General features: G+C 44.9%; 1 protein-coding gene across 3 annotated transcripts in view; it reads right to left on the minus strand.

Moving 5' to 3' along the window:
* Positions 1-9,745: 9,745 nt before the first annotated feature.
* The window catches only part of Stac (SH3 and cysteine rich domain), a 127,232-nt gene continuing 109,044 nt past the window's right edge, over positions 9,746-27,933 (minus strand). For 2 of the 3 annotated variants that reach the window (XM_076577220.1, XM_076577218.1), the window contains 3 exons: positions 22,552-22,603; positions 22,315-22,452; positions 10,823-11,069 (listed from right to left, as the gene is read on the minus strand). In XM_076577220.1, coding sequence (XP_076433335.1) covers positions 10,971-11,069; positions 22,315-22,452; positions 22,552-22,603 — 289 coding nt within the window. In that variant the 3' untranslated portion in view covers positions 10,823-10,970. Of the gene's footprint in view, positions 11,070-22,314; positions 22,453-22,551; positions 22,604-27,933 lie in introns of all 3 variants that reach the window. The other variant, XM_076577219.1, reaches the window with a different exon arrangement.

The following is a 27,933-nucleotide window of genomic DNA, read 5'->3' on the forward strand; positions in this document are numbered from 1 at the left end:
TTTTGTGCCTCGGGGGCAAATATCCCTCTCCCCTCCTTGCCCATTTTCTCTTCTCCCTTGTCCTCTATCTATCTTTGTCTCTTACTCCCTGCCCCCTGTCCCTCTGGGGCAAATAAGTCACCTTTGTGCTGAGAACTTGGTCTTGGTGTGTCCTGTGCAGACTCAGATCCTTTCAGAAGTGGCAGGGAGATGGTAGAGAGCCGGGCTTGGATTCCTCCCTAGACTTCTTCGCTGACCTCATCAGGTCAGTTCTTCTCAGCTCAGCACATGATTTATGGGGTAGATTTTTTGTAAACAATGGTGAGGTGACAGAGTTTTGTCTCCAGCCTGAGCCAGAAAAGCTCAGAAACAGCTTTCAAGGTTATAGGCTCAGGGAGGCAAAAGGGGACGCGATCTTTGGAACTTTCTAGAAATTGTGACAAAGGTTTTTAAAGGTGATGTCTTGTCTAGGTGATGGGCTTGAAACTCCCAAATAACGCTTTCTAGATTTTAAAAGGATGAAGAGACCCAATCTGACTAGCACCCCTGATTTGGATACAGATTCAATTTAATGCAAAATGTTACTGTTTATTGAACACTTACTCTTTATAGAGAGAATTATGTTGGAGACAAGAAAAACAGAAATTCAACAATCTTCCATACAAATATGTATTTCTGAAATCATGACAAAGCTCAGCTCTTTCTCTTAAATTGCTCATTATCTGGTACAGAGGGACTGACTAGCAATGTCTAAGTTAACTGAGCAGAAAAAGGTAGGACATCCTGGCAGGGTGGAGGGAGTTAAGGAACAAGGATTCATCTTGGGTAGAAGGGGTGCGGGGGGTTACAGCATCATGCCTGGTGCACAACTGTAGGCCTCTTGGACTGAGTCATTACTGCAGGCCATGAACCTGTACTGAGATCACCACATCTAACGCTTGAATCCACGCCCCTAGGTTGGACATTGCTGATTTATGGCTGAGGAAGTTACGTGCAAATCACACAGCTGTGAGTGCTGAGCACAGGGACCCCAATCGTTAGCACCTCACTACCATCTAGAGCATCTGGGTGAAAGGCTTGCTGTTCCCGTGGGGTACCAGCACAAGAAGTCTCCTGGGTAATCTCAGGCACAGATTTACACCCTGTACTTTACACCATTCACAACTTGAGATTTAAGGATCCTGACATGCAGATAATTTCTCTTTCTCCCATTCCCCTTCTGACTCCATCTGTACCTGGAAGTGGTGGAGACTAGGGCATTGGGGCGGCAAATGCACAAAAGGGTCTTGCGAGGTGACCTGTCAATCGTTGTTCTTAGGTCCTTACTCAGTGGGTCTTGAGTATCTTTTGCTGACCCGTGGCTGACTGTCAAGGCTGCAGTCCCTCCCAGGGATAGGCACACACACACTTCTGGTTCCATTGTTGAACTTGATCTTTATTTTGAGGGTTTTGTTGACTCTCTGGACCTGCTGGAGTTCATTGTCACCTACTATCACAGCCTGGCTATGCCAAGAGCTGGGAGATGGCTAGCAGCAGCAGCTGGGGTGTTTATGACGATGCTAATACTCTGCACTCAGAACCTATTCCTTTTCAGAGGCAATCAAGCCTTGCTGCTGCCCTCCAGGAACTACATGACTGTTCATGGAGTCAGCCAGGCATGGCTGGCAGAGGGGTGGGTGCTCAATATCTGTCACCACTTACTTGTAAAGTAAGGACCTAAGAACACTGGCTGAAAGGCTGGTCCACAAGACTCTTGTGCATCTCCCCTCCAGTTTCTACTACTTCTAGAGATGATCGGGGTGGTAGGAGTTCAGGGGCAACAGTGTGAAAGTTACCACCAGTCAAGGGTGAGGTGATAGATGCTAGCAGGTCCACTCTGTCAGAGCTCTGCCTCTTAGGGCTAGAACTTGGGTCAGAGCCCCTAACGAGGACCCCAGTAGAGGACTAGACTGTCATCCACAGCCCTGGGTGTTTCTGGAGGGTTTGAGCAGGGCAACTATGTTCCCCTTTCAGTTTCTGTGATAAAATACCCAGACAAAAGTGACCTACGAGAGAGAAAGTTTATTTTCATTCATAGTTCAGAGGCAACGGTCCCTCGAAGTGGGGGAGTCCTAGCAGGAGCCTGGGGCAGTGGTAACATGGCATACACAGCGAAGAAGCAGAGGGTGATGAATGCTGCTGCTCAGATTGCTTTCTCCATTTCTTTTCATCCCAGGACCCCAGCCTAGGGAACAGTGCCACCCAGTTACAGTGGATCTTCATACCTCAGTTAATCTCATTGTTCCTTCGGTGATGAGATCCTGTCAAACTGACAACTACTGTAATAATCACAGCAGGGATGGGATCAAAGTGAGATGTTGGAAGGAGGATTCATGTTGCATCTAAGGAGCAACCAGAACCAAAAAAGGCTTTGTTGTGGTGGGGCTTCTGCAAGCACACGGTGCCCATGGGATCTGCCAAGCAGGCTGGCCTTGCTGAATCGCCATGAGCCACCCCGTCTCTGGCTCCCTGGCTTCTAGTACACCCAGCCTTCTGTTCCTGAGAAGAGTCATCTCCTTTCCTGCTTCAGCTGTCCTAATACCAACTTTCTTTTTATCCCAGTCCTAGTTAGAATCTGTATAGAATATTGATTTCATCCATATTCCATGATGATCCATAAACCTTTTCCCACCTGAATCACTTCAAGCATGTTCCTTATTTCCCACAGTCCTCTCTTGATGAGACACCCTTTTCCTCCTCTGCTATGCTGGTTACTTGTCGCTGCATAATGACTGCTCCTTCCTGAGCTATAAATAGGAAGCATATTTGAGGAAGATGGCAGCCCAGGGCCGGGACGCTCCTCGAAGCGTCTCCTTCTCTAGGCAGCTCCGGAACGCACCTTTGATGCCACCTTTACTATTCCTTGTCACACAAAGCTGTAGTCATCTTTGAGAGAGAGAGAGAGAGAGAGAGAGAGAGAGAGAGAGAGAGAGAGAGAGAGAGAGAGAGAGAGAGAGAGAGAGAGAGCGCTCTGAGAGGCCAGGGGTGATATCACTACACGGTCTGCACATGACTATCAGGCTATTTGGGCTTTTCCTGTTCTCCTCAAATGACCTCTCTGAGTCTTGGAAGCCCTTTCTTCATGCTGGATCTGATTTTGTGTTTGTGTCTTCTGGTTAACAGTTAGGCACAACTGTGGTGTGTGTTCCCTTTTGTCTCCCTAGCTTCCCAGTGAGATGCTGTGCATGTCCCATTCGGACTTGAACAAATGTGCACAAACTCAGTGATTTAAGTGATGGCCATTTATTGTCTTACAGTCACAGACATCACAAATCCTCATTGGGTCTCACCAGGACACAAGGGCACAGAGGGACTTTCTTCAAGGATTCAAGCCCTGTAGGCAGCAGGATTCATTGTTCTAGTGTTAGGTTAGGGTCAAGCTGTTGTTACTTCAGCTGGTCTCTTGAGAGTCTCACATCTGCAAGCTGAGGGCTCTAAAATTGTTTTGTCTTTCGGCAGACATGGATCACTCTGAGGGTTCTGGGTGACACAGTCCATTCAGGCTTATTGCATTAAAAGCAATTCTGGGGTGTTCATATGCTTGAGGCTGTGGGTATGTGTATGCATGTGTGTGGAGGGCAGGCATCAACCTAGGGAGCACAGTGTCATTCTTCAGGGGCATTTTTTAGTTTTTAATGTAAGTTTTCTCACCAACCCAGAGCTTGCTAAGCAGGCTGGGCTGGTTGTTGGTGATGTCACCATCTCCCAGTGCTAGACTTAGAAACATACCACCATGTTTCTTTTTAAAAGTGGCTTCGGGGATCAAATGGAGGTAGGTTCTAGTGTAAAGTGAACACCATCTCTGCAGCCTGAGAGTGGGTCTTTACTGCCTTGCTCTATATGGGATGTCATAAGAGTCCAGCTCTCTTCCTGTGGTCCTCCTGCTGAGGCCTTGGACCTTCACTGTCCCCGCTTCTCACTCTACAGAGTACTCCATAACCCAGAGAGGGCTGATTCTGCCCTAAGTAGCAGAACCATTATTTGGTCGTGCATCCCACAGACTTAGTTCCATCCCTGGCTTAGGGTCTGGACTGTTTCATTGCATTTTATGGTTCTCTTATCACATCTGTAAGAGTCACGAGCTCATTTCTTTAATTTTCAAACCAGAGATAATGCAACACACACTGAAGGTGAAATCAACAAAGAAGAGACACTCCTAAGAGGGAAGGACATCTTGGGCAAGAAACTTAGAGTTTGGGATTGCCCTACAACTGGAAGGCTTTCATGAATCCTGTCTGGATGTGATAGCATCCTGGCCTTCCTCACCATATGCCTGCAATTTTTAAAAACCTTTGTTCTGCATTAGGAAGGAACTCTGCATTTGTTTTCATTTTGATGATATATATTATATATTAAAGATTCTTTTATTTCTTATTTTATTCTTAACAGCTAGGTCATCTTTCCATCCTCTTTGATGATATTATTATCACTAATATCACAGTAACCTTTATTATCCTGTGTATAATCTTTCCCTGCCTTGAGCACCACGTATAAGAACCCATGTGGGAAGAGTGGAGCATTACTTAGATGGCTCGTTGTCCTTGGGCCATTTCTTATGGCAGGAGCTGCTAAGGCTTCTGGGGATGACATGTGACTTGAGTGACAGCACCATCTCTTCTTTCTGCCTGCCCACTAGCCCCTTCCCCAGCCACCTCTTTCTCACCGACCCCTCGGTCCCTACACAACCTGGTGCTACAGCAGCAGTATCACTCAATTGCTCAGCACCCCAACTTAAAGGGAGCCTGTGATCAGAAACATTTGTAATAAAATAACACTCCTCATAGCCACAACATACTCTCTCTCATCATCTGCAAAGTCTAGAGACTCCCGTTGGGAGGTTAACATGGTCACTAACTTGAAAAGCTGCCCCTTTTAATCTAAAATCATGAAGACCCTCATCCTCATAGGGCCAGCAGAACACCTGCACGCTATTGCAGGTCACTCGACTTTTTCTACTGTGGGGCTAAACACATTCCTATTATAATTTGTTTAGATATTTATCAATCATGTCAAAAACATTATCTTAGTGATTTTTTTTTCTGTAACAGAATGTCATGGACTGGATCAATATGACAAATAGAAATGTATTGGCATTTAGTCTTCAAGGCTTCATATCAAGGTGTGTGCTTCTGGTGAGGGCCTTTGTGCTGGGTTGGTTCATGGTGAAACACGATAGCACTGAGCTCAAGAGAGAGGACGGACAACCCTGTAATAAATACAACCCTGTGAAAGTGGAGCCCTCATGACCCAAACACTTCCTATGAGACCCCAGTTTGGGCTGGATGCACAGCTCAGTGGTGGAGCCTAGCATGCACAGACCTTGGTTCAATACCCAGCACTTCAAAACTAAACCAAAATAAATGTCAACTAAGCCTCACTTCCAACATTGCTTCATTAGGGATCATGCTTCCAAGCTGGGGTATGAACTCTGGGGATACATCTTTGCGTTTAGTATTGAAGTTTCCCAAGAAGATCTTTACAACTTTTACACTTAAAAAAGAAAGAAAGAAAAGTTCCTGCATAGTGTGCTCCAGGAAACTGAAGAGAACATTTGCTTAGGACAGGACCAAAGCAATTGGTTCTAAATACAGAAGAGGGTGGGCGTGTGCCATTTCCTCCCTTCAGGCTGGACCGTGGTAGTAACTGGAGGTCGCGGTAAGGAGTCATTCATTAATGGCCACTGTTACTTATTCTTGGTTCTTTGTCTTTGACTGATACATAACCAAAAAAAGAATATAGACAACCTGGATTTCTTAAGGATGTATTTAATATGTGTGTAGTGAAATCGACACATTGCAGACTAGACCCATCTCCCTGGTGTCTGCTGAACATTTATACACACTAGTCAGCTATAAGAACACAAAAACAAAGTCATCAACAAAAGCAGAAACCATCCAGAACCTGTTTCTAGAAATTATATACAATGGCTTATCCATTCACGCACACTTTTCTTTTAAATCAGAGAAAAACTGAAACTTCATTCCCATGTTCAGAAATGACTGAGAGTGGAAACAACTATTTAACATGGTCAAAAGTGAAACCAGGAAATCATCAAGAGCCTTAGATGACATTTTTACATGGATTAAAAATAAAAGTGATTGAAAAAAAATGTTAATTTCCAAAAAACAGCAGAAGATAAAGATGTGTTCATTAGTTGAAAAAGATAATCAGGAAAGTGACTCTAACACCCGAGCCAGTGGTGCCCATAGAAGAATTCTCCCCCCCTTCCCTCTGTCTCCCCGTCCCACCTCACCCCTCTCTCTAGGGTGTCTCACCGTAGCCCAGGCTGGCCTGGAACTCACTGATGTGGTGAGGTTCCTCATGGACTATTTGAGACTGCCAACCTCATTTGGAGACCGCAGGCATGTGCCATCACGCCAGGCATCACAGGAGGAATTCGAAAGGTGGCCCACCCTTGTTCTTGGAAGTAGCTTTTGTACTTTTCCAGGGTGTACTTTCAGGATTCAGGATGTCCTGACTTCCACAAAGACATTAGAGATACTCACTAGTTATTCAAATTTGATAATACTGTATTAAAAATATGTACCACTTCTTCATTTTAAAGAGGTCTATTAAAATAAATGGCTATGATCTTATGAACATTTTAAGATACAGTTAAATTTTCATTACCTACAGAAGACTGAAGGCTATTTAAAATGCCTTGTTGGAAGCAAAGAAAAAACCAAATTCTCAGGATCAAAACCACCAGGTGTACAAAACACACAACAGGATAGTGACTAAGAAGAGTCTCAGAGACTGGTGTGGGATGTCATTTATTAGTTTGAATTTTCTGTCCAAGTTATTTTTAGGGGATTCTGTTTGTGGTGAATCTTGGAGTCCACCTGCTCACTTAGCTTCCTGGGGATTCCATTCTGAGCATGACTGAGCTTTCTCTTATTTTCTTATATTGGTGCCAGTCTACCCCTAGCTGCTCGCTTTCAGTCAAGCTTTCAGAGCTTTCTATCCTGGAGTGCATCAGTCTCCGCATCCTCCTGCCCCACTGCAGACTCAGCCCAGAGAAGGCAATTGTCTGTTTTAGTCCTTTCCAGTGTGCCTACCTCAGTGACCTGTAGGAAGAGTCCAGTGTTAGGGACCTTGAGGTTGCTAGGTGATTCTGTATCATTTGAGAATGGTCACTGTAGACTTTTTCAAACTATACTCTAGAAGAGGCTGGCAGTATTCCCTAGTTCTAATCCCCCACTCCCTTTTGGGTGTTCACAATGAGAGTTAGCAAACAGATTAAAGGCCCTGAGAAGTCCTGAGTATAGCGGTAATGTTAAATAAGTGTAAGCATGTACTAGAACACACAGCACTGCCTCTGCCTGGGCCAGGCTCTAGTAGGTTGGTGAGTCTATTTACTCTCTAGCTCTCTTCTTCTTGGAGGAGCACACCATCCAGACTGGCAGTGAGCCTCGAGATTTTTGCTATGTTTATGACTTCCCCCTTGACCTTAAGTTTTCCCCTTCAACAGCAGAGAAGACTAGCTCCACTAAGCTCCTGCCATGTTTTACTCAATTTGTTCTTTAAATATGCAGCCCAGATGTCGGATTCATCTTCACTATCCAAGTATGGAGACCCCTCCCCCTCCCTCTCTGTGTGTCTCTGTGTTTGTGTATTTGGTATACAGCTGGAATGGAAAATGATATATTAATCAATTCTGCCAGTTGTCATGTAGACCAGACATCTATACCTGGTCTCTCTTCACAGCTCCATTGCCTACCTTGAAAGTAGAACCAATGTCTGGTAGTGATGTTGGCGGAGAAAGAGAAATCTGGTTCCCTGCCTTCCGGAGCCCTAAGGAATGTCCAGTGAGTTCTTCCCCACACATTTGCCAACACAGAGCCATGTTCCACAGCGAGGTGCAGGGCACAGCTGCCCTGGTGTTGAGGTGGCCCTGTGCCTCCCTCTGCTGGAAGCAGCACAGATGGGAGGATGCACAGTGTACCCCCGGCACTACGAAGAACGTCCCCAGACTCATATTGGCTCTTTCATATCGACGCTTTCTTCTCCTTTCCTGTCCCCAGACCAGCAGTCATCTCTGGAGGTCCTCCCCTCATCAACGGTCCAGCTACTTCTCGAGCCTTGGAAACTATCAATGCTTGGGTAGGCCAGCACTTCCCTTGTTCCTGTCATCCCTGCAGGCAAGCAGAAGAGGACAGGAAAGACCGTGGCGCCTAAGATGCCCCCTCTTTCTCTTACCCTGTCTCTGTATGTATGTGTGTGAGTCATCCACAACAGTCTATGCAGAGTATATGTGGAAATCTAGCTTCTCCTCTTCTGTTTGAATGACTCTGGGTGTTTGGAGAATGCTGCACATCTGGGACAGGATGCTTAGCTGCCTGACAATACCCAATGTCAGCAAAGCTTTTGTGACTCACTGTACAAAATGAATACATGTCTTCTTGGGTTGCGATGGCAAAAGCCTCCTGTCCCACCTACCTGTTTCTGAATAGCAAACAAGTTTAAAACTTACATTTAAAAATGCTCTATATACTTAGATTGATCAAATATTTGTGACTCAAGCTGTGGTCAGCAGGGACAACTCCTCATTGCCCCAACAATCACTGAGGTTGGAGGACGAACTGCTGAAGTGTATGGTCTTTGCATGGAGGCCTGTTCCCTATAGTGGCCTCAGGTACATGCCCTCCTCACGTGGTGTCCCAAGATCCCTTCCAGTCACTAAGTTGTCTTGATTAAATGGAAAATTGATTGGAGGCAGAAACTGAAATGGGTGTTCAGTTTTATAAAAGGCAGTCATGTGATCCACCTTTGCTCCCAAAGGTTTTGAGTCTGTGAACCCACTTTTACAAGCAGTATTAGATGAGGATGAAATGGGATGCTGGCTACAGAATGGGTGTAGTGGGTAGCTATTCCAGCTTGGTTCTGGAAGTTCCAACCCCCATTGAGACTCTGACAACTGTCACGCCTACGAGGCGGGGCCAAGGGAGGCATCTGGAGACCAGAGACCTGGATGGGCAAGTGCTCTCTCTGTTCCTGGACCCTGGACGGTGGAGGTTGACTGAGCAGAGCTCCAGAGAACACCGCTGGATTGTGATACACCTTCCCCAGACCCCCCACAACCTATCTATTCCTTCATTTGTAAGTCATCCACTAAATAAATCTTCCTTTTAACTACGTGGAGTGGCCTTTATAATTTTCCCCAATAAATGGGAGTAAGAATGCTGGCTACAGAATGAGAGTATGGATGCTGGCTACAGAATGGGAGTAAGGATGCTGGCTACAGAATGGGAGTAAGAATGCTGGCTACAGAATGAGAGTATGGATGCTGGATACAGAATGGGAGTAAGGATGCTGGCTACAGAATGGGAGTATAGATGTTGGCTGCAGAATGGGAGCAGTAACAAAACCATTATCATTAAACAGACAAATGATACTTTGGTCTAGGGAATGAGGCTGACATGCCCTGGATGTAGCCATCTCAGTCTTCAAAATGGAGCAAAACAAAGCAAAACATTGGCTTTTGGGGTCTGGGATGTAGATCAGTTGGTAGACTGACTGCCTAGCATGTGTGAAATTCTGGATTGAATCCCCAGCACTGCCTGCATGGGGTGTGGTGGTACATTCCTGGAATCCCAACACTATGGAAGCGGGGACAGAAAGGTCATCCTCAGCAATGCAGTGACTTTGAGGCTAGCCTTGGCTAAAGATCCTTGCTCCAATAAACAAAGCAAATCACAAAACAAAGTAGAACCAAGTCCAAACCCAATGATTCTAATGATTTTATTGCTCAGTGGCAAAATAAATCAAAGCAACATTAATTTCAAAGTCACTGTGAATCACATTGAGACACGTCAGTGACTGCTAGGAAGCGAGTCTGAGAGCTGGGACCGGGCTTGGGAGGAAGGCATCGCAGTGTGTATGTTCTTGTAAACATTGGTACAGGTAGAGAGCAATTTCCCTAGGTGATGTGAGCTAAGCTCCAGCTCCCTCTGTGTGCAGAGAGATGAAGCATCACAGGTTCATTTCCACTTCACACCTGCCGGAGCTGGAAATGCTGTCCTAGAGAAGAATGGATTCTAAGTTGGCTACATTTATTCTAGGATGTTTTTCTCAGGTGCTCCCCTGTCCCTGGTCCCCTGCACAGTGGACTCATCCTCCTCCACAGAGTCCTACGGGCTGCACAAGGGAAGGAAGAAGTCATGCTCCTGATGTAGAGGGTATGAAATGAAAATGGAGACTCTCAGCTACTTCCTGTTCCCAGCCCCACCTGCTTTGGGAAAGAGCATCCCTTCTCAAAGGGCTGTCTAGTCCCGATGCATAAGGACTCCTTCCCTGTCCTCACTCCCACTTCTTACTGCTGCTTGCTTCTTTCTGGGCCTCTGACTTGGCTCTGTCACCTTTGTGAGTCACTGAAGTAGCAAGGACTCCCCGGCAAGCATCTGTAGGTAAGTCAGATCTCTGTGCTTGGTACCTCGTCAGTTTAGCCCTGCCTAGGATGTGCTCCAAGGACTGAAGAGAAAGAAAGAACAATCCTGCCAGCAGAGTCACAGACTGAGCAGGAGCTGGAGTGAGGCCTGGGATGTTGGCAACTGGGAGGTTGGCCTTGTTGATTCTCTACAGGAGTCGTCATGTTGATTGGCCAGCATTGGGGGCAATAATCCGGAACCAGAGCAACACCTGGCTACTCAGATCCAAACTTTTCACTAGGACCACACCATGACCTGGAGCATACTCCAGCCTTGAACAGGTGGGCAGGGAGGGAGCTGAGTCCTGGGGCAGCCTGGCATAGACCCCCAGCGGCCTCAGCTCTGGGATGCTGCTCTCAGGCAGCCTGGATGTGCTGGGCAGTGGGTCTGCTTCCAGATTGCTACCACAGTCTCAGATATTCAAGTCTCCCTGTTTCCTGGGCACTTGTCAATGCAGCTGCTCCTCTGGGTGGACACAGTGAGATCAGCAGAGCTGGCCTCCTGCACTCGGAGGGACTGCCACAGTCACACGTTTGCCAGTACATCCAGTGGGACGAGGCCTCTCTTCTTCCCGCTGAGGACTCTGATGAAGCCGTCCTGTTCTTCCTCAGAAGTCACACAGATCTGAATGCCAGGGGAGAGAGAAGAAAGGCTTCAGTTCAGCAGGAACAAATGGGGACCTGCAGCGTAAGCTGCTGCTGACTGAGGGTACAGGAGGAAGGAGAGGTGGCCCAGGGAGGGGGAAGTCGGGGGTGGCAATGTGAGAAAATGCTCAATAAAGCAATACACACAAACCTGGGCTTGGAACCAGGCCCAGACACAGAATATTTTCCGGGCTCCAGCTTTTTGAGTAAGGATTAACAAAATGGTACTAAATACTGTGACTCCCTGAAGAGTCACCAGAAGGGGAGAAGGACAAAAATGTCTCATAGACCTGGCATGAAGCATGTGAGTTTTCAGTATATTATGCTGAAGACCCAATAATAATAGCTGTCATTCACTGGTTCCTGCCCAGTGCTTGGAATTTTATATGTGAATTGGCTAACACCAGGAAGCCAAGAGACAATTTCATTAGTAGCTCCAGGCAAATAAACACGAGCATCTCTCATATTCCAGAGCAGGCACCTGTGTGAGACTTCAAAGGAGACCTTGAAAATCCATTCGGGTGCCCTTGTCACTCACTGTTCACAGGCCAGCGAAGGACAGAGAAGGGGATGGGACCAGATGTGTACAGAGGTTCCTGGGGAGGGTAGTTCTTTTTTCCTACCTTCATGAGCCACCTCTACAGTTGAAAGTTATGCCTTAGTATGTATTTCCCAGACATAGCCTGAGGCAGGACCGAAGAGCTACATGGAAAGGGGCTGCTAAGAGTCTGAAAGACACCACAGTGGTCCAGGGAGGGAAGAAACCAGGCAAGAGCATGACTCAGCTGGAGAGAAGTCACAGGAGTTCTGAACACAGATGGCCCCACTTTGAGATAAGGAGTCTAGACTGACCTAGGACAAGAGATGCACAGAAGTCCCGTTGAGGCAGCGCTGCTTTCCTAAGGGGGCTTACTAGGAAGGAGACGGGAGTGTTTACAACCCAGAGGTAGCAGCACCCCCCAGTAAATGGAACCTGGATGAGGTTTCAGCAGAGCCTAGAGCTGGATATGTGACCCCTGGGGTCTGGAACATACACGGGGCTGGTATGTGAGTTGTGTTTCAGAAATTTGACTGCAAAGAGACTTAAATAACACCCTGGGAGGAGTTAATGTCAGGGAGTGTGCCACAAAGCCCAGATGTCTGTCATCTGTGAGACAGAAGTAGCTGGACAGAGAGACAGACAGAGTTGAGTGTGGTCAAGACAGAGGTGGATAGGTGAAGAGTAGAAGAGAAAGGTGGAGATCACTGTCAAGGTCTGGAACATACTGGAAATAGAGGCCATGCTAAGCCCTGCTAGGCCCCTCAGCTCATGTTCTGACTTGTCTCGGTGGCTAGAACTGGGTCAGAGCCAAGCACTAAACAATCACGGACAGTAGAATGGGACCAATTTGGTCAGCTTAGAGTTACCTGGGTCACATGGGATGTGGGTGGGTCACAAGACTAAGGCTCAACCCCGTGCACCATGGCTAAGGGGCAAATGTGACCATTGGCAGAGGATAAAGGGTTTCCAGACGACAGCTAAAGGGGTCAGATTGACTGGAAATGGGATCTTCTTAATCCTCTCCTACCCCTTTCCACAGCCTTCTCTTCCCCTGCCGTCTGCTTTTTCTCTTCCTAGCCAGAAGACTTCTCAAGGGCTGGCCATATTTTCTTCCTGCCCAGGCCAGCACAGTTACTGCTGGGGCAGACCTGGCCTGGGCACATGGTGTCAGTCTCTATGGTGGAGATGGCACAGTGCATTCTGAGGAGGGACACCCTGCCCCTACACAATGCATGGCTCCAGCCATCCGGGCCGGCTATGACTTGACCCTTTTTAATACGGGGTGAGACTGTTTATGGTCTCCTAATTTTAGTACTGAATTTCTTTCCAAGTCTGTTTTCCAGAGCACAGACTCTTTGCTGGGTTGGAAGCTCCTACTTTGGACTTAAACTAAACTCCGGATCCCTTAGTCTTTTGTCATAGTAGTCATCATCATCACCACCATCATCATCTTTAAAAATGACTTATTAATTTAGTTATTATTTTTTGTTTTATGTAAATGTTTTGCCTGCATGTAGATATGTACACCACTTGTGTTCCTGGGTCCCCCTGGAACTGGAGTTAAAATGCTGTCAGGATTGGCCATGTGGGTGTTGGGAACTGAACCCAGGTCCTCGGGAAGAACAGCAAGTGCTCTTAACCACAGAGGCATCTCTCCAACCCCACGTTACTTTTTTCAACTGAATATATGTGTGTATCTCTGTGCACACAAGTACAGGTGCTCTAGATGCCAGAAGCATCAGATCCCCGGGAGCTGGAGTTACAGGAAGTTGTGAGCTGCCTGATGTGGGTACTAGAACTGAACTCAAGTCTTCTGTAAGAACAGAATGTGCTCTTAACTGCTCTCTCCAGCCCTCATCATCATCATTTTTAGGCCATGCATCTGTGTTTATTCCCTGGGTTTCAAATCCAGTGGAGCTGGGCTGGACTTAGGCTAATGTATTCAGTGTTTCTGGGAGGACTCACTCTGTCCTAGTCATGGCTTCCTCTAATGGGGCAGGTCCTGGAAACAAGACAGATGGAGTATCTGATGACAGACTTTGGGAAAAGGTTTTCCTGCTCTACCAAGAGGTGTACTCAGAACATTTCCTCCATTGCCTAAAAGGGATTTGTTAAGTGTCTGTGGGCATCTGTGACCTGTAGTGGGAGACAGCCAACATTCTGGAGACCCTGGAGGAGAAAGGTGAAGGAATTTAGATCTCTGCCCTTGGAGTCAAGGCAACCCACAAACCACACTGCACAGACCCTCCTTGTGCACTTTGAAGGAAACTTGTGAGGTTGAGTCAAATCAGTCTCCGAATTTATGATGTGCATGTTTGCTATTGTTGTCATAACGAATTATGGCCAATTCAGTGCCATTAAGGGGCGATAACTTCTTGCACTGTGGTTCTTAGGGCTGATGGCATGGAACTTGACAGATTTTTTTTCCCCAAGGTCAAGGTTAAGGAGGGCAAAGGACCCTATCTTCTTTCTTTTCTATTTCTCCAGGTGTGAATTCAGTTCAAGGGGCACTGAAGTTTTTGCTCCTGGTGCTTGTGGGGCTGAGGTTCCCACTTCCTTACTGTCTGTCTCCCAGGGGCCACTCTCAACTGCTGATGCCACCTGCACTCGGGCTCTGTTCTCCATCTTTAAATAAAAAACAAAGCAAAACAAAACCCAGTGGGTTGAGTCATTCTTGGGCTTTGTCTCGCTTGGACCTGCCCTTCTGCTGTATCTCTCCTGCCTTCTGCCGATGTTTCTCCCTGCTTTAGCAGGATACATTTCTGTGCCTCTGGGGCTCACATGATTAGATTTGGCTGTCCACCTGACAGAAGAACTAGTATCAGGGTCCACAACCTTCATCACATCTGCCAAGAGCATGTTGCATAGCATCTGGATTAGCTTTCAGTGCTATAAGCATAACGGCTCAGGCCAACACACCTTTATTTTCCCACAGTGCTCAACATCAGAAGTCTTAAAGTCCAGGTGTCTCTCAGGATGGAGTCTCTTCCTCGGATCTCAGAGGGGATGCGTCTCACTGTCCCTTGCAGCTTCCAGAGTCCACCTGCTTTCCTCGGCTCACAGCCTCATCTCCTGTCTTCTAGGCCAGCACCATACCATCTTCAGCTCTCTTTGACTTCTGCCCTCATCTCCTTTTCTGCCTCTGACCTACTGATTTCCTCTTAGAACTGCTGCATTTACACTTACCCCACTGAGATAATGCAGGACAGTGTTCCACCAACAAGAGCCTTAGCCATATCTACATGCTTTTTTTTTTTTTAAACATATAAAATAAGATGCTCAAGGATTGGGGCACTATGGTGGAGGCAGCTTTTGGGAACTGTTGACTATTCAATAAAATGAAAGCCTTGAAATATGCAGGAAGTCTGCTTATGCATCTGAGAGGTTGACATTCTTTGGTGTAGTTGAAGATTCATTCTTGATGGTATAGGGTAGAATCTCTGGAGGTGCAAAGATGATGTCATGGGATGCAAAGGAATTTAATGTAGAGGCAAGAAGGTTGACTGTGGAGAAAAGCCTAGGAGGAAATAACACTTTCCTCACTGCTGTGATAAGATGCTTGACAAAGAAACATAAGGGAGGGAGGGAGGGGGAGTTTGTTTTGGCTCACAGCTCTGAAGAATCAATCATGGCGGGGAAAACATGGTGGTGGGAACGTGAGGTGGTTGTGTCCCCAGTCAGCGAGCAGAGATAAATGGGTGCTGGCACTCTGTTTGTTTTCTTCTCTTTATTCAGTCCAGAACCCAAGTCTGTGAGATGGAGCTGCTCACCCTCAGGATTTGTCTTATGTCCACAGTTGAATATTTTAGGAAACACTCTCACAGACCCTCCCAGAGGTGTGTCCAAGGCATAGGAAGCAATGAGAAACTGACTTGAAACTGAGGGAAATTCAAGTAAAATAGGGACAACCTTGAGACGTTCTCTTAGGAAGATAAAAGAAATATACAAGTGGAAGATGTATAAAACCTGGAAGGGAGCTATGGTAAATTAGAGATGCACCAGCAAAAGGATTATTAAGGTCCAGGCTGAAGGCATAGTAGGATAAATTGGGAAAAATATTGGTCACATATCACAGACCATGTGTAATTATTTCTTCTGCTCTCTTGATAGCATAAGAGACTATGAGAAGCACATAAGCAAATTATATAATTGCCCCATAGGTCTGTGATAAAATTATAGCCTCTTTTCTATTCAGTCAATGTAGAATAGCATAAAATATTATTTACCCCTCTAACTTGACAGGCATAAAAACTAGTCATGTTTCATTCTGGCAAGAATACAGTGACCTGGGTATTCATGAAAACAGGGATGGGTAGAGATTGGGACCAGCTTTTTGGAGGCAGCTTAGCATAGATCAAGGATGGCAAATGTCTTTTAGGTGGGGCTGGTCACAGCACTTGTTGCCAAACCTGATAACCTGAGTGTGAACCTTGAGACACACACGACTGAAGGAGAGAACCAACTTCCCCAAATGATTCTCTGACCTCTACATCCATGCTGTGGCATGCATACATGCACATACCACATGCAGACATACATATACACACACAAATCAGTAAATGTGCAAAAGTCTCATATCCATTTTCCTGTAACTTCTAAAGTCTGAACTGAAGAAAAAAATCAGAATTAGAGAGAAAGGTTTAAGTTCAATGCTCTTCACTGTAGTTATCAATAATAGTTAAAAATAAAAAAGCCTCTTGAACATCCAGGAGCAGCAGATATTTAAACACATTTTTGTAGATCAAGACCAGGGTTAGCAAACTCGTTCTGTAAAGGGTTTGTAAATATTTTAGGCTTGTAGGCCATGCCATTTCTGTTGCAGTGGCTTAACCCAACCATTACAGGATTAAAAAAGATACAGAAGTCTATACATATACATACACATACATATATATATATGTATATGTATAATGTATGTGTGTGTTCATGTGAGCGCACATGTGTGTGTGTGTGTTGTGATGCTAAGACAGAACCTTGAGTATATTAGGTAGGCATTCTGTCCCCAGCTCCAGTGTAGACACATTCTAAAAATGTTATTTAAAAGACAGAATGGGAACTGAGATGACTCAGTGATTGACAGTTCACACTGCTTTTGTTTCCTAGCTCCCATTATCAGGCAACACAATCTCCTGTAACTCTAGCTCCAGGGATAGGATGCTCCCTTCTTTCTGGCTTCCACGAGTACGACACTCATGCACACACTAACACATGGATATACATAACTAAGAATAAAAGTAAAACCCTAAACCTTACAATAAAAACCATAAGTTACTAGATTTGGCCAGTGTGCCAAAGTTTGCCACTCTGACGTATGTACAACTGTTAAAAATTATATCTTGCTGAAACTAAATAGAATTATACAGCCTAAATAAAATATGATATTAAACTATGACTTCAAATGAAAGCTTGCCACGAAACATGTCAAAAATTTAATGCTAATAATAACTTGATGGTTGAATTGTTTTGGTTGCTATTTTCTTCTGTCTTTAAAAATATTATTTTCTCAATTTCCATATAATAAACAAATTTCAGTTTTATAATCTAAAAATAATTTCTGGTTTAATTTTTTTTTGCAATAGCACAAGGAATCCATGAAAACATTTCTACAGTTACGACAGAACCATGAATTATGTTATAAAAATGTTTTAAAGGAATTTAAAGCTGATTAAGTAAGATTCTTCTTAAGTTTAAAAAAATGAAGAAAATTCATTCTGTCAAGGCAGACTCCTACGTGTTCATAATGGATAACTTAATTCCATCTGGAAACTAGCACTCTGTGGATAAACAATGTAATAATTATGAAAGATTAACCTCAGAAACAGAAATGTGATTTAATAAAGAAGCATTGCATTTATTTTCAGAATCAATTTTCTATTTCTCTGTTAATGGCCACTTGTCTCTTTAGGTTTTTAGAGTGATAAATATCACATTGGCTATTTTCTGATGCCCACGGGGCGCCTTACACTGGTCTTCACCATTGCAGAGGACATCCCCATTGAGACCTGCTCTGAGTCTGATGGTGGGAAATGACTTTTGTTGAACACCCCCTGGTGTCCAGGCACCATGCTGTCTCTATACAGGTGGCCACAGTGAGCTCTCAGGTCTGCATCGGGGAGACGCTGCTATAGTGATGTTTTTAGGTGACATTTAGAGGTGACTATCCAAACCACACAGAACACAGATCCATTTCTACATGACTTTGGCATCAATGACCTGTGTTACATTTCTTTAAGAGGCTTTTAAAGTTTTCACATAAATTAATAATATAAGAAGTTAAAGTGGATGTCAAGTTTGAACTTTTTTTATTTATTATTATTATAACATGGATTTTTTTTTTTTGAGTCAGGATCTTACTATGTATGTTGCCTTGACTGACCTCAAACTTACTATGCAGACCAGGCTGGTCTTGGACTCACAGAGATTGGCCTGCTTTTGCTTTCTGGATGCTGGGATTAAAGGTGTGCTTCATCATGCCCAGATTTAACAATAATTTTTTTTATTTTTTATGGTGTTTTGAGACAGGGTTTCTCTTTGTAGCTTTGGCACCTTTCCTGGAACTCACTCTGTAGCCCAGGCTGGCCTCGAACTCACAGAGATCCACCTGCCTCTGCCTCCCATATGCTGGGGTTAAAGGTGTGTGCCACCACTGCCCGGCTAACAATACTATTCTTAAATAAAGGCTTCTGTTTGGCCCTATGTAGCCCAGGCTGGCTTAGACCTCCTGATCCCTTTACCTCTCACACACTGAGATGACAGCGTACCACCTCAGCTCAGCTCAGAGGATTTTCTGTACTTGAAAAATAAAACCTAACAATCAGCATCCCCACTCCTTCCCTTATCTAAGTCCATGTCTTCAGTGATCCAAGTCAAGTCAGGAGAAGTATGTGTGTGTTGTGTGGGGTGTGAGGTATGTTGTGTGTTGTGTAGAATATGTTGCGTGTTGTGTGGGGTGTGCGTGGCGTTTAGAGATGTGGCTACAGCATGGTGATAAAGTGTCCAAAGCTTGGAAGAGAGCAAAGTGCCCAACAGGGAGCCAGCTTGTGTGAGCAAGGGTGGGAGGGTGGACCTGAGAGGAATGGGAAGTGGGTGTAATCAGGGTGTGTTGTATGAAATCCCCAAATAACTAATAAAAAACGTTATGCCGGGGGTGGGAATGTGCTCAGTAGAGTTGCTGACTTGGGAGTAGAGCCCTGTGTTTGTGTTTATATTCTTGCCTGGCACTCACATGTGCCCCTAGTAAGGCACATAGCCTCTGTTGGAATCTGTTTCTTCTTTTGTAGTATAGAAACACTCCATGGTTAATCCACACAGTTCACAGGGCACGTGAAAAGAAAACGTAGGAGTTAAATGTCGTATGTACCCGATGTTAAGTACCTTCCCTGCTTTATTCTTGGAGATGGGGTCTCTTTGTGAACCTGCAACGGGGTGATTTGGCCAGTCTTGCTAGCTGCTTTTCTCTGGGGGTCCCTTCTCCACTTGGCTTCTGGGAGGGAGCTAAGGATCTGAACTCCTGTCCTTACACTTCCACAGTCAGTACTTTGTCCTTGAGCCGGCCTCTCCCAGTTGCTTCTATTATATTTTGACTCCCACTGAAAAAGACGCTGCCTGTCTTTCCTGGGTCTCTCTTGCTTCTCTAAGGGTGGAAGGTTTGACACAACACCTGACTCAAGGACTCACCGCTGCCCAAGCCTAGGTTTGATCTGCTGTGTTTCTTCCTGGACCTTTGGTTTGCCAAGGGCCACCCGGTGCCACTGTCCCCTGAACTTCATGGTATCCCATAGTGGTGGTGGTGGGGTGGCAGTGGTGAGGGCGAGGTGAGGTGCTGTGATAATTTGGTCTTTTGGGTACCTTGGTCACACCTGATCTCCTTCCTGTTGTCCAAGGCTGAATACGGATGGCTGAGGACCCTCTGCACCTGCGTCTCTGATCTTTCATCTTTCAGAGCGTTTTCTTTGAGAGCTGTCCTCATCTGGGCATAGCGGGGACTGGACTCTGATCTGTATTCTGTCTACAAAGTTATCACCACATCCTCCAAATCCCTCCTCTAAGGAAAGTCTTACTGTTGACTACCCACTGCCATTGTGTGATTGTCCCTAATTTTCACCATTATGAGATTACTTTGAAGGTCATCATTCCTTGCCCAGCTTTTCTCCCTGTGCGTACATAGATTATTATTATCAGGACTTTATTGCAGAAAATGGAATTATAGCATGCACAGGGCTGAATAATTTCCATGGCTCTTACTACATAGTCTGAAGTAACTACTCAAAATGAGTGGACTGATGCATACAAGTATTTATAGAAAGCCAATTTCACTGACTCCATCTGCTACTGTTGTTAAGATATGTTGGAAAACACTGCTCTGATTTATTGGTATATTATTTTATTTTTAAGAATTATTATTTACTTGACTCTAAAAGAAATAGATAATAAATTTTTTTCTGAAAGCCTCTTTTCACATTGTAAATTAATTTTCTTTAGACTTTCAGGCATTCTATTGACTAGCCACAGTGAAAAGTGGATCATTACTTTGCATGGGACTTCTTTTTTCTTTTTATTTTAACATTAGAAAGCAAGCCCAGGGCATGTGTTCTAACATTGAGCTACCTTCCAAGTCTTTGCAATTTTGACACAAGTTCTTGGTTGCTATGTAGTTCAGCCTGGCTTTGAACTCACTATTTATGCTGACCTTGAACTTGAGATTTTTTTTGCCTGTTTTCTGAATGCTGGAATCTTGTGGTGTAAACTACATGTCCGGTGTGAGGAAGTACTTGTCAATTTGATAATGTCATTTGGAGCCACATAATGGAAGAGAAAAGTGTTGATAAAGTTGAGTAAAACAGTATTTTAGAACAATAAATCAGTTATAATTAAAAAGTAATGACGGATGGATCATGTGTGTGTGTGTGTGAGACTTAGTAACTATCTTTGAAGATAACTCCCCCAAATGGGGGAGGAAATGGCTCAGTAGAGAGCACTGGCTGCCCTTATGAGTACTCAGGTTCCATCCTCAGCACCCCCATGTTGACTCACAACTGTCTGTAATTCCAGATCCCAGGGGAGCCAACAATGCCTCATCTGGCCTTCACAGCACCTGGCATGCATGTAGGACACAGACATCTGTGCAGGCACAGTCTCCACATGCATGAGATAGAATAATAAAATTAAATAGACGGTGTCCAGGATATGTTTGGGGCAACTGTATTGAACAGACAAGTATTAAATTATGAATGCATGTTTCATTCTTTACTTTCTTGTAGACTGAGCCTTGTAATTTCCACATTTTCAACTAGAGATATTCATTGTCTTGAGAGTTGCTAGAATTACTGTATGTCAAGAATGCTGAAAGAGGCCAGTTTCTGACTTCCTGAACAGAACATTGAAATCACCTATGAGACTGCTTCGAGAAAGACAGGAGATTTCTGACTCTGCTTCCCCACATCCTCTTCTACCTTCTCCAGAACAGTCTTGGAAACTTGAGGGTGTCATTTTGCCCTCAATGAAGGTGAGGTACGTGACTTGAGAAGAAGTAGGTAGGGCTGAAGGACAGCCCCTCTGTGCTGGAAGAGACACACGGAAGAACATGACAGCGTTGAGCTGTGATGGTCCCATCTGTTTCTATCTATTTCAGAGCTGAGATAAGGAATCCAGAAGGAAGCAGCTTCAGGACAGTATAGACTTAGAGGGCTCAGGAAAACCAACAACCTCACAGAGAACACTTCATTCAACATAGCACTGAGCAAAAAGGTATCAGGAACCAGTAGATGAGTTCAGGAAGATGGCCAGTCTGTGCCTGAGATAGTTTTCAGTCTGTGTTTTGTTTATTATGTGATGTGTATGGACTTTAGGGACACATAGAGTCTTGCAGTCTTGATAAGGAGATCTGAGAGAGCTCTGTGTGATTGGAGCCAACACACCAAGTCCTGGAGCACAGTAGCACACAATGACAAAGTTTTCCCATTACATATTGGTGGGTACAAGCCCAGAGTGAAAACTAGGATAGCTGCTACCATCAGTGTCTTGTGATCCTCAGACACAAGTCAGGGATGAGATGCTCCCTTATGATACTGTGAAGTTATACATGCTTCTTCTCTGACAGATACCACTAAGTATCTGTGGTTTGAATAAGAAATATCCCCTATGGGCTCATGTGTTTGAACATTTGGTCTCCAGTTCGTGGCACTGCTTAGGGGAAGTTATGGGACCTTTAGGAGCTGGAGCCTTGCTGGAGGAAGTATGTCACCAGAAGTGGGCCTTGATGTTTTATAACTTATTCCCACTTCCTCTTCTCCTCTCTTCCTCTTCTTCTTCCTTTCATCCCCGACCCCTCTCTCTCCCTCCCTCTCCCTCTCTCTCTTTCCCTTCTTCCTGTGTTTGAATGAAATATAATCAGCCAGCTTCCTGGTCCTGTTACCATGCTTTCAATTGCCTGTTACTATGCCTTCCCAGCCACTAGGGACTCTAACATTCTGAAAATCTAAGCTCAAATAAATCCTCTCCTCTCTAAATTACTTTTAGTTGTGGTATCCTATCACAATGGTAGAAACTAATTAAAACAGCATGTTTCCCGGCCTTTGGTTTTGCATGTTGGATTCTACCTACCCCCACTCCCTTGGCACAAGATCTTCTTTTCTCATTTGTCCCAGCTTGCGTATGTGTGGTGGCGCTTGCATCCTTTGCTTACCTGGTTCTCTTTCAGTGTTATCTGTCCCTGGTCCTTGCAGCCGATGAAGGTTCTAACACACCTATAAATCCTCTCATGCTGCTCTACTCTCTGAACGAAGTTGGCTGGAAAGAAACCAACTCTGTCCCGAATCTTTCCCTGAAATGGAAGAGGAGGCATTCAGCGGCAAATGTAACATTTATTGTTACTGTCACCACCGAAGGATTCTTATTTCTTTTTAAAGACCGAAATACCTACTTTCCACCAGTCTTCATTGGAGTCTTCTAGAAGAGTAATCATGTCTCCTGGCCTAAAAATGAAGAATGGATGAGTTTGGTGGGGAAGTAAAACGAGGAAGGGAAAATATACTTTAATGTGAGATAGTTTTTCATCCACTCAAACTATCCTAAAATAAATAGAAATGAAACAAACACCATTTCACTAGCTCTTCCCTTCCAAGGAAAGGGAAAGCAAATACAATTTTTGTGCCTTATTGTTTTTAAATGGTGATTATCTTTACTTGTAGTACATGAAGATCATAGTCACAATTCACAAATGTCCAGATTCAATAAGTATCAAGGTATGTTTTGCCCTGAGTCTTCCATCTTCTGTATGTCCTACCAGATTTCCCCTTGCATCTATTTAGATATGGGCTGTATTTTCCTTTTATATTGTTTAGTACCTACATCTAAAGCCAGCCACTCTCTTTATTATTATCTTTATTTGTGGTGGTTAATTCATTGTCACCTTGACTGGATTAAAAAACACACAAGTGGGATTGAGGAGATGGCTCAGTGGTTAGGAGCACTGGCTGATCTTCTGGGTTCAATTCCCCTACCCACATGGCAGCTCACAACTGTCTTTGATGTCAGGTCCAGGGGATCCAACACCCTCAGACAGACAGACAGACAGACAGACAGACAGACAGACAGACACACACACACACACACACACACACACACACATGTATACGCAGGCAAAACACAATGCACATGAAATAAAAATAAATAAATTTAGAAAAAGGAACACATGGGACATTGGTATGGCAAGGTTTCATGTATGTTGACCAGGCTGGTCTCACACTTGGTGTGTAGCGAAGGAAGATGAAAGGCTACATTTTCCTGTTTGTCTCTTTATTGGCCAACACCGTGCCTAGGGCCACTCCAGACACAAGGGATGGAGTAGGAGGCCCCACACCTGTGGGAGGTACTGCACTATCTCAAGCTAAGGAGCACAGACCCAGGGAGGGAGGGACTTAGAGGTCAATGCAGCTGTGCACTGCAGAGCCAGCATCAGGGATCTTGCCCACTTTTGAATTTGCTCCTATACTTAGGAATTTATATTTTTTCTGAGTACAATTTTTATTTTTTAAAACCTTCTGCTCTTGTTCCAGCACCTAAGAATGTCAAAATGAGCTTCTTCAAGAGTGCTTCCAGTACCACCAAATGAAAAGAAAGACTGCCAGGAGAGGACAAACCCTGGGAAATTCCTGACAGGTAGCAGCAAGCCCAGGCAGGGGGGAAAGGTGACCAATAGCCAAAGAATGGCAGGCCACCGTGGCACAGCCTGGGCATCTGAGCATCAGGAGGCAAAAGCTGGGGGGGGGGTGTTGCCTTGTTCAAGTCAAGCCTGGACTACAAAGTAAGTCCCAGGCCAGCCTGGGCTACAATGTAATATCAGTGCAGTACCTCTGCCTGGGTTGGACATGGTCCTAGGGGATTCGAACCCAGGTCGGCATCTCCTCACCTTAAGTCCTTAAACACTGAACCATCTCCCAGTCCTTTTCTTCTTCCGAAGCCCATTGACCCATGACCTCTGCCTCTGTGGGAACAGCTGTGTTTTCCTTTTACAAAACTTATTTTTTTTTCTACAATTCATGTGAGTGCTTCAGGATTTAGAATCTCCCATGAAAGTGATGGATCATTAAAAGATTAAGAATGCAGGCAAAAGTCACAGTTCCTGCCCACTCTGTTACAGTAGCCCTGCAGCAGTAAATACAACTGACATTTTGCCATTTCAACAGTCACAGCTGCCTGCTGATGCCACTGAAAGAGAGATGGCTGAAGAAAAATCGCTCTTTCCCAGGTGAGGGATTTAATTAAGCACTGTGGATGAAAGTCATTGTAGAAAAATCTTCTAAGCTCCAACAGATTTTATTTAACCCCGTAACCTAAGAAACGGCACATCAGTATCAAATGCAGAGGCTTTGCTGATGGTTTGATAGAGGCTGTAAGCAGGGGATTGGAGCTGGAGACTAGGAAGGTGCCTTTCCTAAGGATAACAGAGGAGGATGCTTGCATTAAATATTGGTATCAGAGACAAGCTAGAGACACACTCTTTAAAGTGCTCAGAAGTGGACAGTCCCAGAACACCTATCCTGTGCTAACTAAACTATCTACCAGAAAAAGACACACACTGGAATATCAGCTATAATTTTATGTGAAATAACATATATACCCCTGACAGTGCAGTGAGGATTCTGTCTTTTCCAATAAAAGATCTTGACCAGGACCAAAAAAGTGCTTGGTAAGTGAAGAGTGTTACATTGATCCATTTATTCTTTGCTTTTTAAAAAACTCTCTTCCTCATTTAACAAATATCCACAGAAGGTAGATTCTGAAAGAGCCATCTTCCTAGACATCAGGTACACATTGCAGAATAAAATCCTTGCTTAGAACTTAATTTCCACGCAGAGGATGAGTTATAAACAAGTAAACAGAGAACAAACCATTTAAAACAATGTAAGTGATCACACCTTGTCTTAAAGTCTAAGATGAAAATAAACAGGATTTGGCAGTGAGGATAGGAGTGGATTCCTACAGAGGTGAGTCAAACTACCTGCTCTTCCTGCAGAAATAGCTAATGCTGGTGTCTCTTGCCCTCAAAGCCAAGACAACAACTTTCTACATGTGACCCCCAGAGCTGGTGGGATCTTCTCTGTTCACATGCCTATTCACGCCAAGCAACGAAAGCATCCTTTTCCACGGAACCTGAACTCTGCCTTTTTTCCCCCCACACTGGGTGTCAGGAGGTAGATCTGGATGGACATGCAATGCTAGGGGCATTGTAGTGATAGGGGCAGTCAGGGGCACCTTTAGAGTTCATAGGAGCACCCCACACTTTGTATTAAGGGAGTCTGCATATTCACAGTGTAAGCAGCCCAGAAATACACCTTTAATCTAGATGTGATCTCAATGGCCATTTGGAAGGAAGTGAGACCCATCCACCTTGGTGCATTCAGAAACTCCCACCACTTGGACAGGAGATGATAAGGAGAAAAATACCCAGGTCACAGTCTTGCTGACAAGGCTGCTGAGCAGCTGGCTGGAGGGGAAAGACTAAACTCTGGGATGATGGCTTCTGTGTCCACTCCCAGTGTCTGGCTACAGTTGAAGTGAAAGAACACTATTTAAGATTTTGATCCACTTTCTTTACCTGCTCTCCGGGTAAAGCATGATTTAAAGATTCTATCTCTGTCCCTGCTTACTGGATGATTCTCAGTGACAGGGGGCATAAGCTGCTTTGGCATTCCAGTTACAGTAAGACCATGATGTCGTATAGTCTGTTTTATTTAAACAGACGTGTTGGCCCAGTTTTGAGGCTCCAGCTAGAGTTTGCTCAGTTCTCTTTATTAAGCACCTGATTAACTCCCTGCTTCAGCAACTTCCCTCCTTGTAGTCTATTACTCCAGCTTACTATGTTACAATGCTGATCTCTCACCCCAGGGCAGGTACCAGACAATGATAGGCAGTCCCAAAGTTCTGGAGCCTGGCAAAATTACAGGGAGCCCCAGGAAACCCCACGTCCTGGGGCACATGAGCTTGCTCTTGTCCTGACTCCTGAGTACAAACCCTGTGTGGTCCTTCCTTGTAGCCCTTTGTTCACACTTGTCCATTTTCTTTTCAAACCTTCTCAACTTCACTCTCTTCCTTCACAGTGCTCAGTGTGCTGCATCCCACCATCAAAAAACTAAAACACTGGGCCAAACAACTCTGCGGAGAGAGAGCCTTGCCCATCAGTCTGGGGTCAACAGAAGTCTAATGCTTGGAGTTTCCCTGAGGATGACCCCTGTTGGCTGAAGCATATTGTGCACAGAGCTATGGATGAAAACTACCCGAGCGTGGCTGGCTATGTGGAACGTCCTGGAGGCTATTACTGAAGATGGCTTGATGCTTTGTTGGATGAGAGTTCCTAGAGGTAGTAGGTGATCCAAGGACCCACTGTCACTCTCTCCCCATGGCCTGTGTGGAGCAAAGGTTCTTAGGAGTGGAGACACTCTCATTCCCTAATGAAGCCACTCTTTGTGAGAATGCCCCTCCATTGTTGGGCCAGCAGGAGGAATGGGGCCATCTTTGCCTTCTATTTGGAAGTTAGATAAATGGTCTTCACTCCTCTATCTCTGCCTGAATAGCCAAAGGAGATTCTAGGATGTCGAGCTCCTATTTTCTGAGTACTTATGACTTTCAGGTCTTGACTATGCACCAGAAACACAGAGATGGCAAGATTTCTCTAAGCCTCTGTTTCCTTGCCTCGAGGGTGAGTATAACACAGCAACCTCGGATGATGCCTCTTTTTCCCTTTCAGACAAACACGTTATCTTTCTACAAGTGAGATAAGGAGAGGAAGGGGCTTAGAGAAGCTTCCTCAGAACTTAGAATCTCACGTGAAAGGGGTGGGCCAATGAAGGAGTAGGGAGGGAGACACTGGTTTTTATTTTTAAACACTAAATTGCATTAATACTTACTCAAAATATTTAGGCATCCACAACAAGTGGTGGCCATCATTGCTGATAAGCCGCAATTACTGTCTTCAGGATGTTCGTAACCTCAAAAGCAGAAGTCTATGAACTGGGAGTTGACAGTGAGTCTCTTCCATGAATGAGAAGCAAATGCCAACAGAACCAGGGTGGAACTGGATCCAGGCAAAAATCCCAGGCACCTATGCCTCTGGTCCTCAGCTATGACAATGCTACTCTTTAAGTTTATATGTTATGCATAATAAATACATTATGAGATACAGTTACTTTGCAAAGTTGTTCTGTAGATTGAGTGAGAAAACATGTGGAAGTCTTTGGCACTATGAAATTGCTAATTCTGTCCCAAGCCTGTCATTTTCCACTTAAGAGTTAAGAAGATCTAGTGAGTGTGACTCTCTCTCTCTCTCTGATGTGGTCTTTCTGTGTTCCCCAGGCTGGCCTTGAACTTGCAGTCTCTTGCCCTAGCCTCCAGTGCAGCTGGGGTTGCAGAGGCACGGCACTGCCCTCATTCGTTTTGGTCAGGGACAGCTGGAATGAGATGTTTGCTTCCTTCAGTAGCCTCAGACCCTGGTCTTTGGAATGATGCAGAACTTGGGAAGGCTTCTGCCTCTCTTCATGTAGGCCCAGTCTCTGTCCATTCCTCCTGACCACAAAGTAACATTAAAGCTGGGCTTCGTAGTCGACCGTCCAGGTGCCTCACTGCAATGGTATTTTTGTAGGGCTAAACGCAGCAGATATCCTGGAGCTGGAACAATGCCCACTGCATGGGGTGGGCATGGCCGGGCACATTTGTGCACAAGTCAACAGAGAGAGAAATTTGACTACTTACATCAGGGTTTGGCTGCATGGCTAACTGCAGGATATCAAGCTGCCTCTAACATCAC

Source organism: Peromyscus maniculatus, chromosome 7 (genome assembly GCF_049852395.1).
Source record: "Peromyscus maniculatus bairdii isolate BWxNUB_F1_BW_parent chromosome 7, HU_Pman_BW_mat_3.1, whole genome shotgun sequence".
Lineage (NCBI taxonomy): Eukaryota > Metazoa > Chordata > Mammalia > Rodentia > Cricetidae > Peromyscus > Peromyscus maniculatus.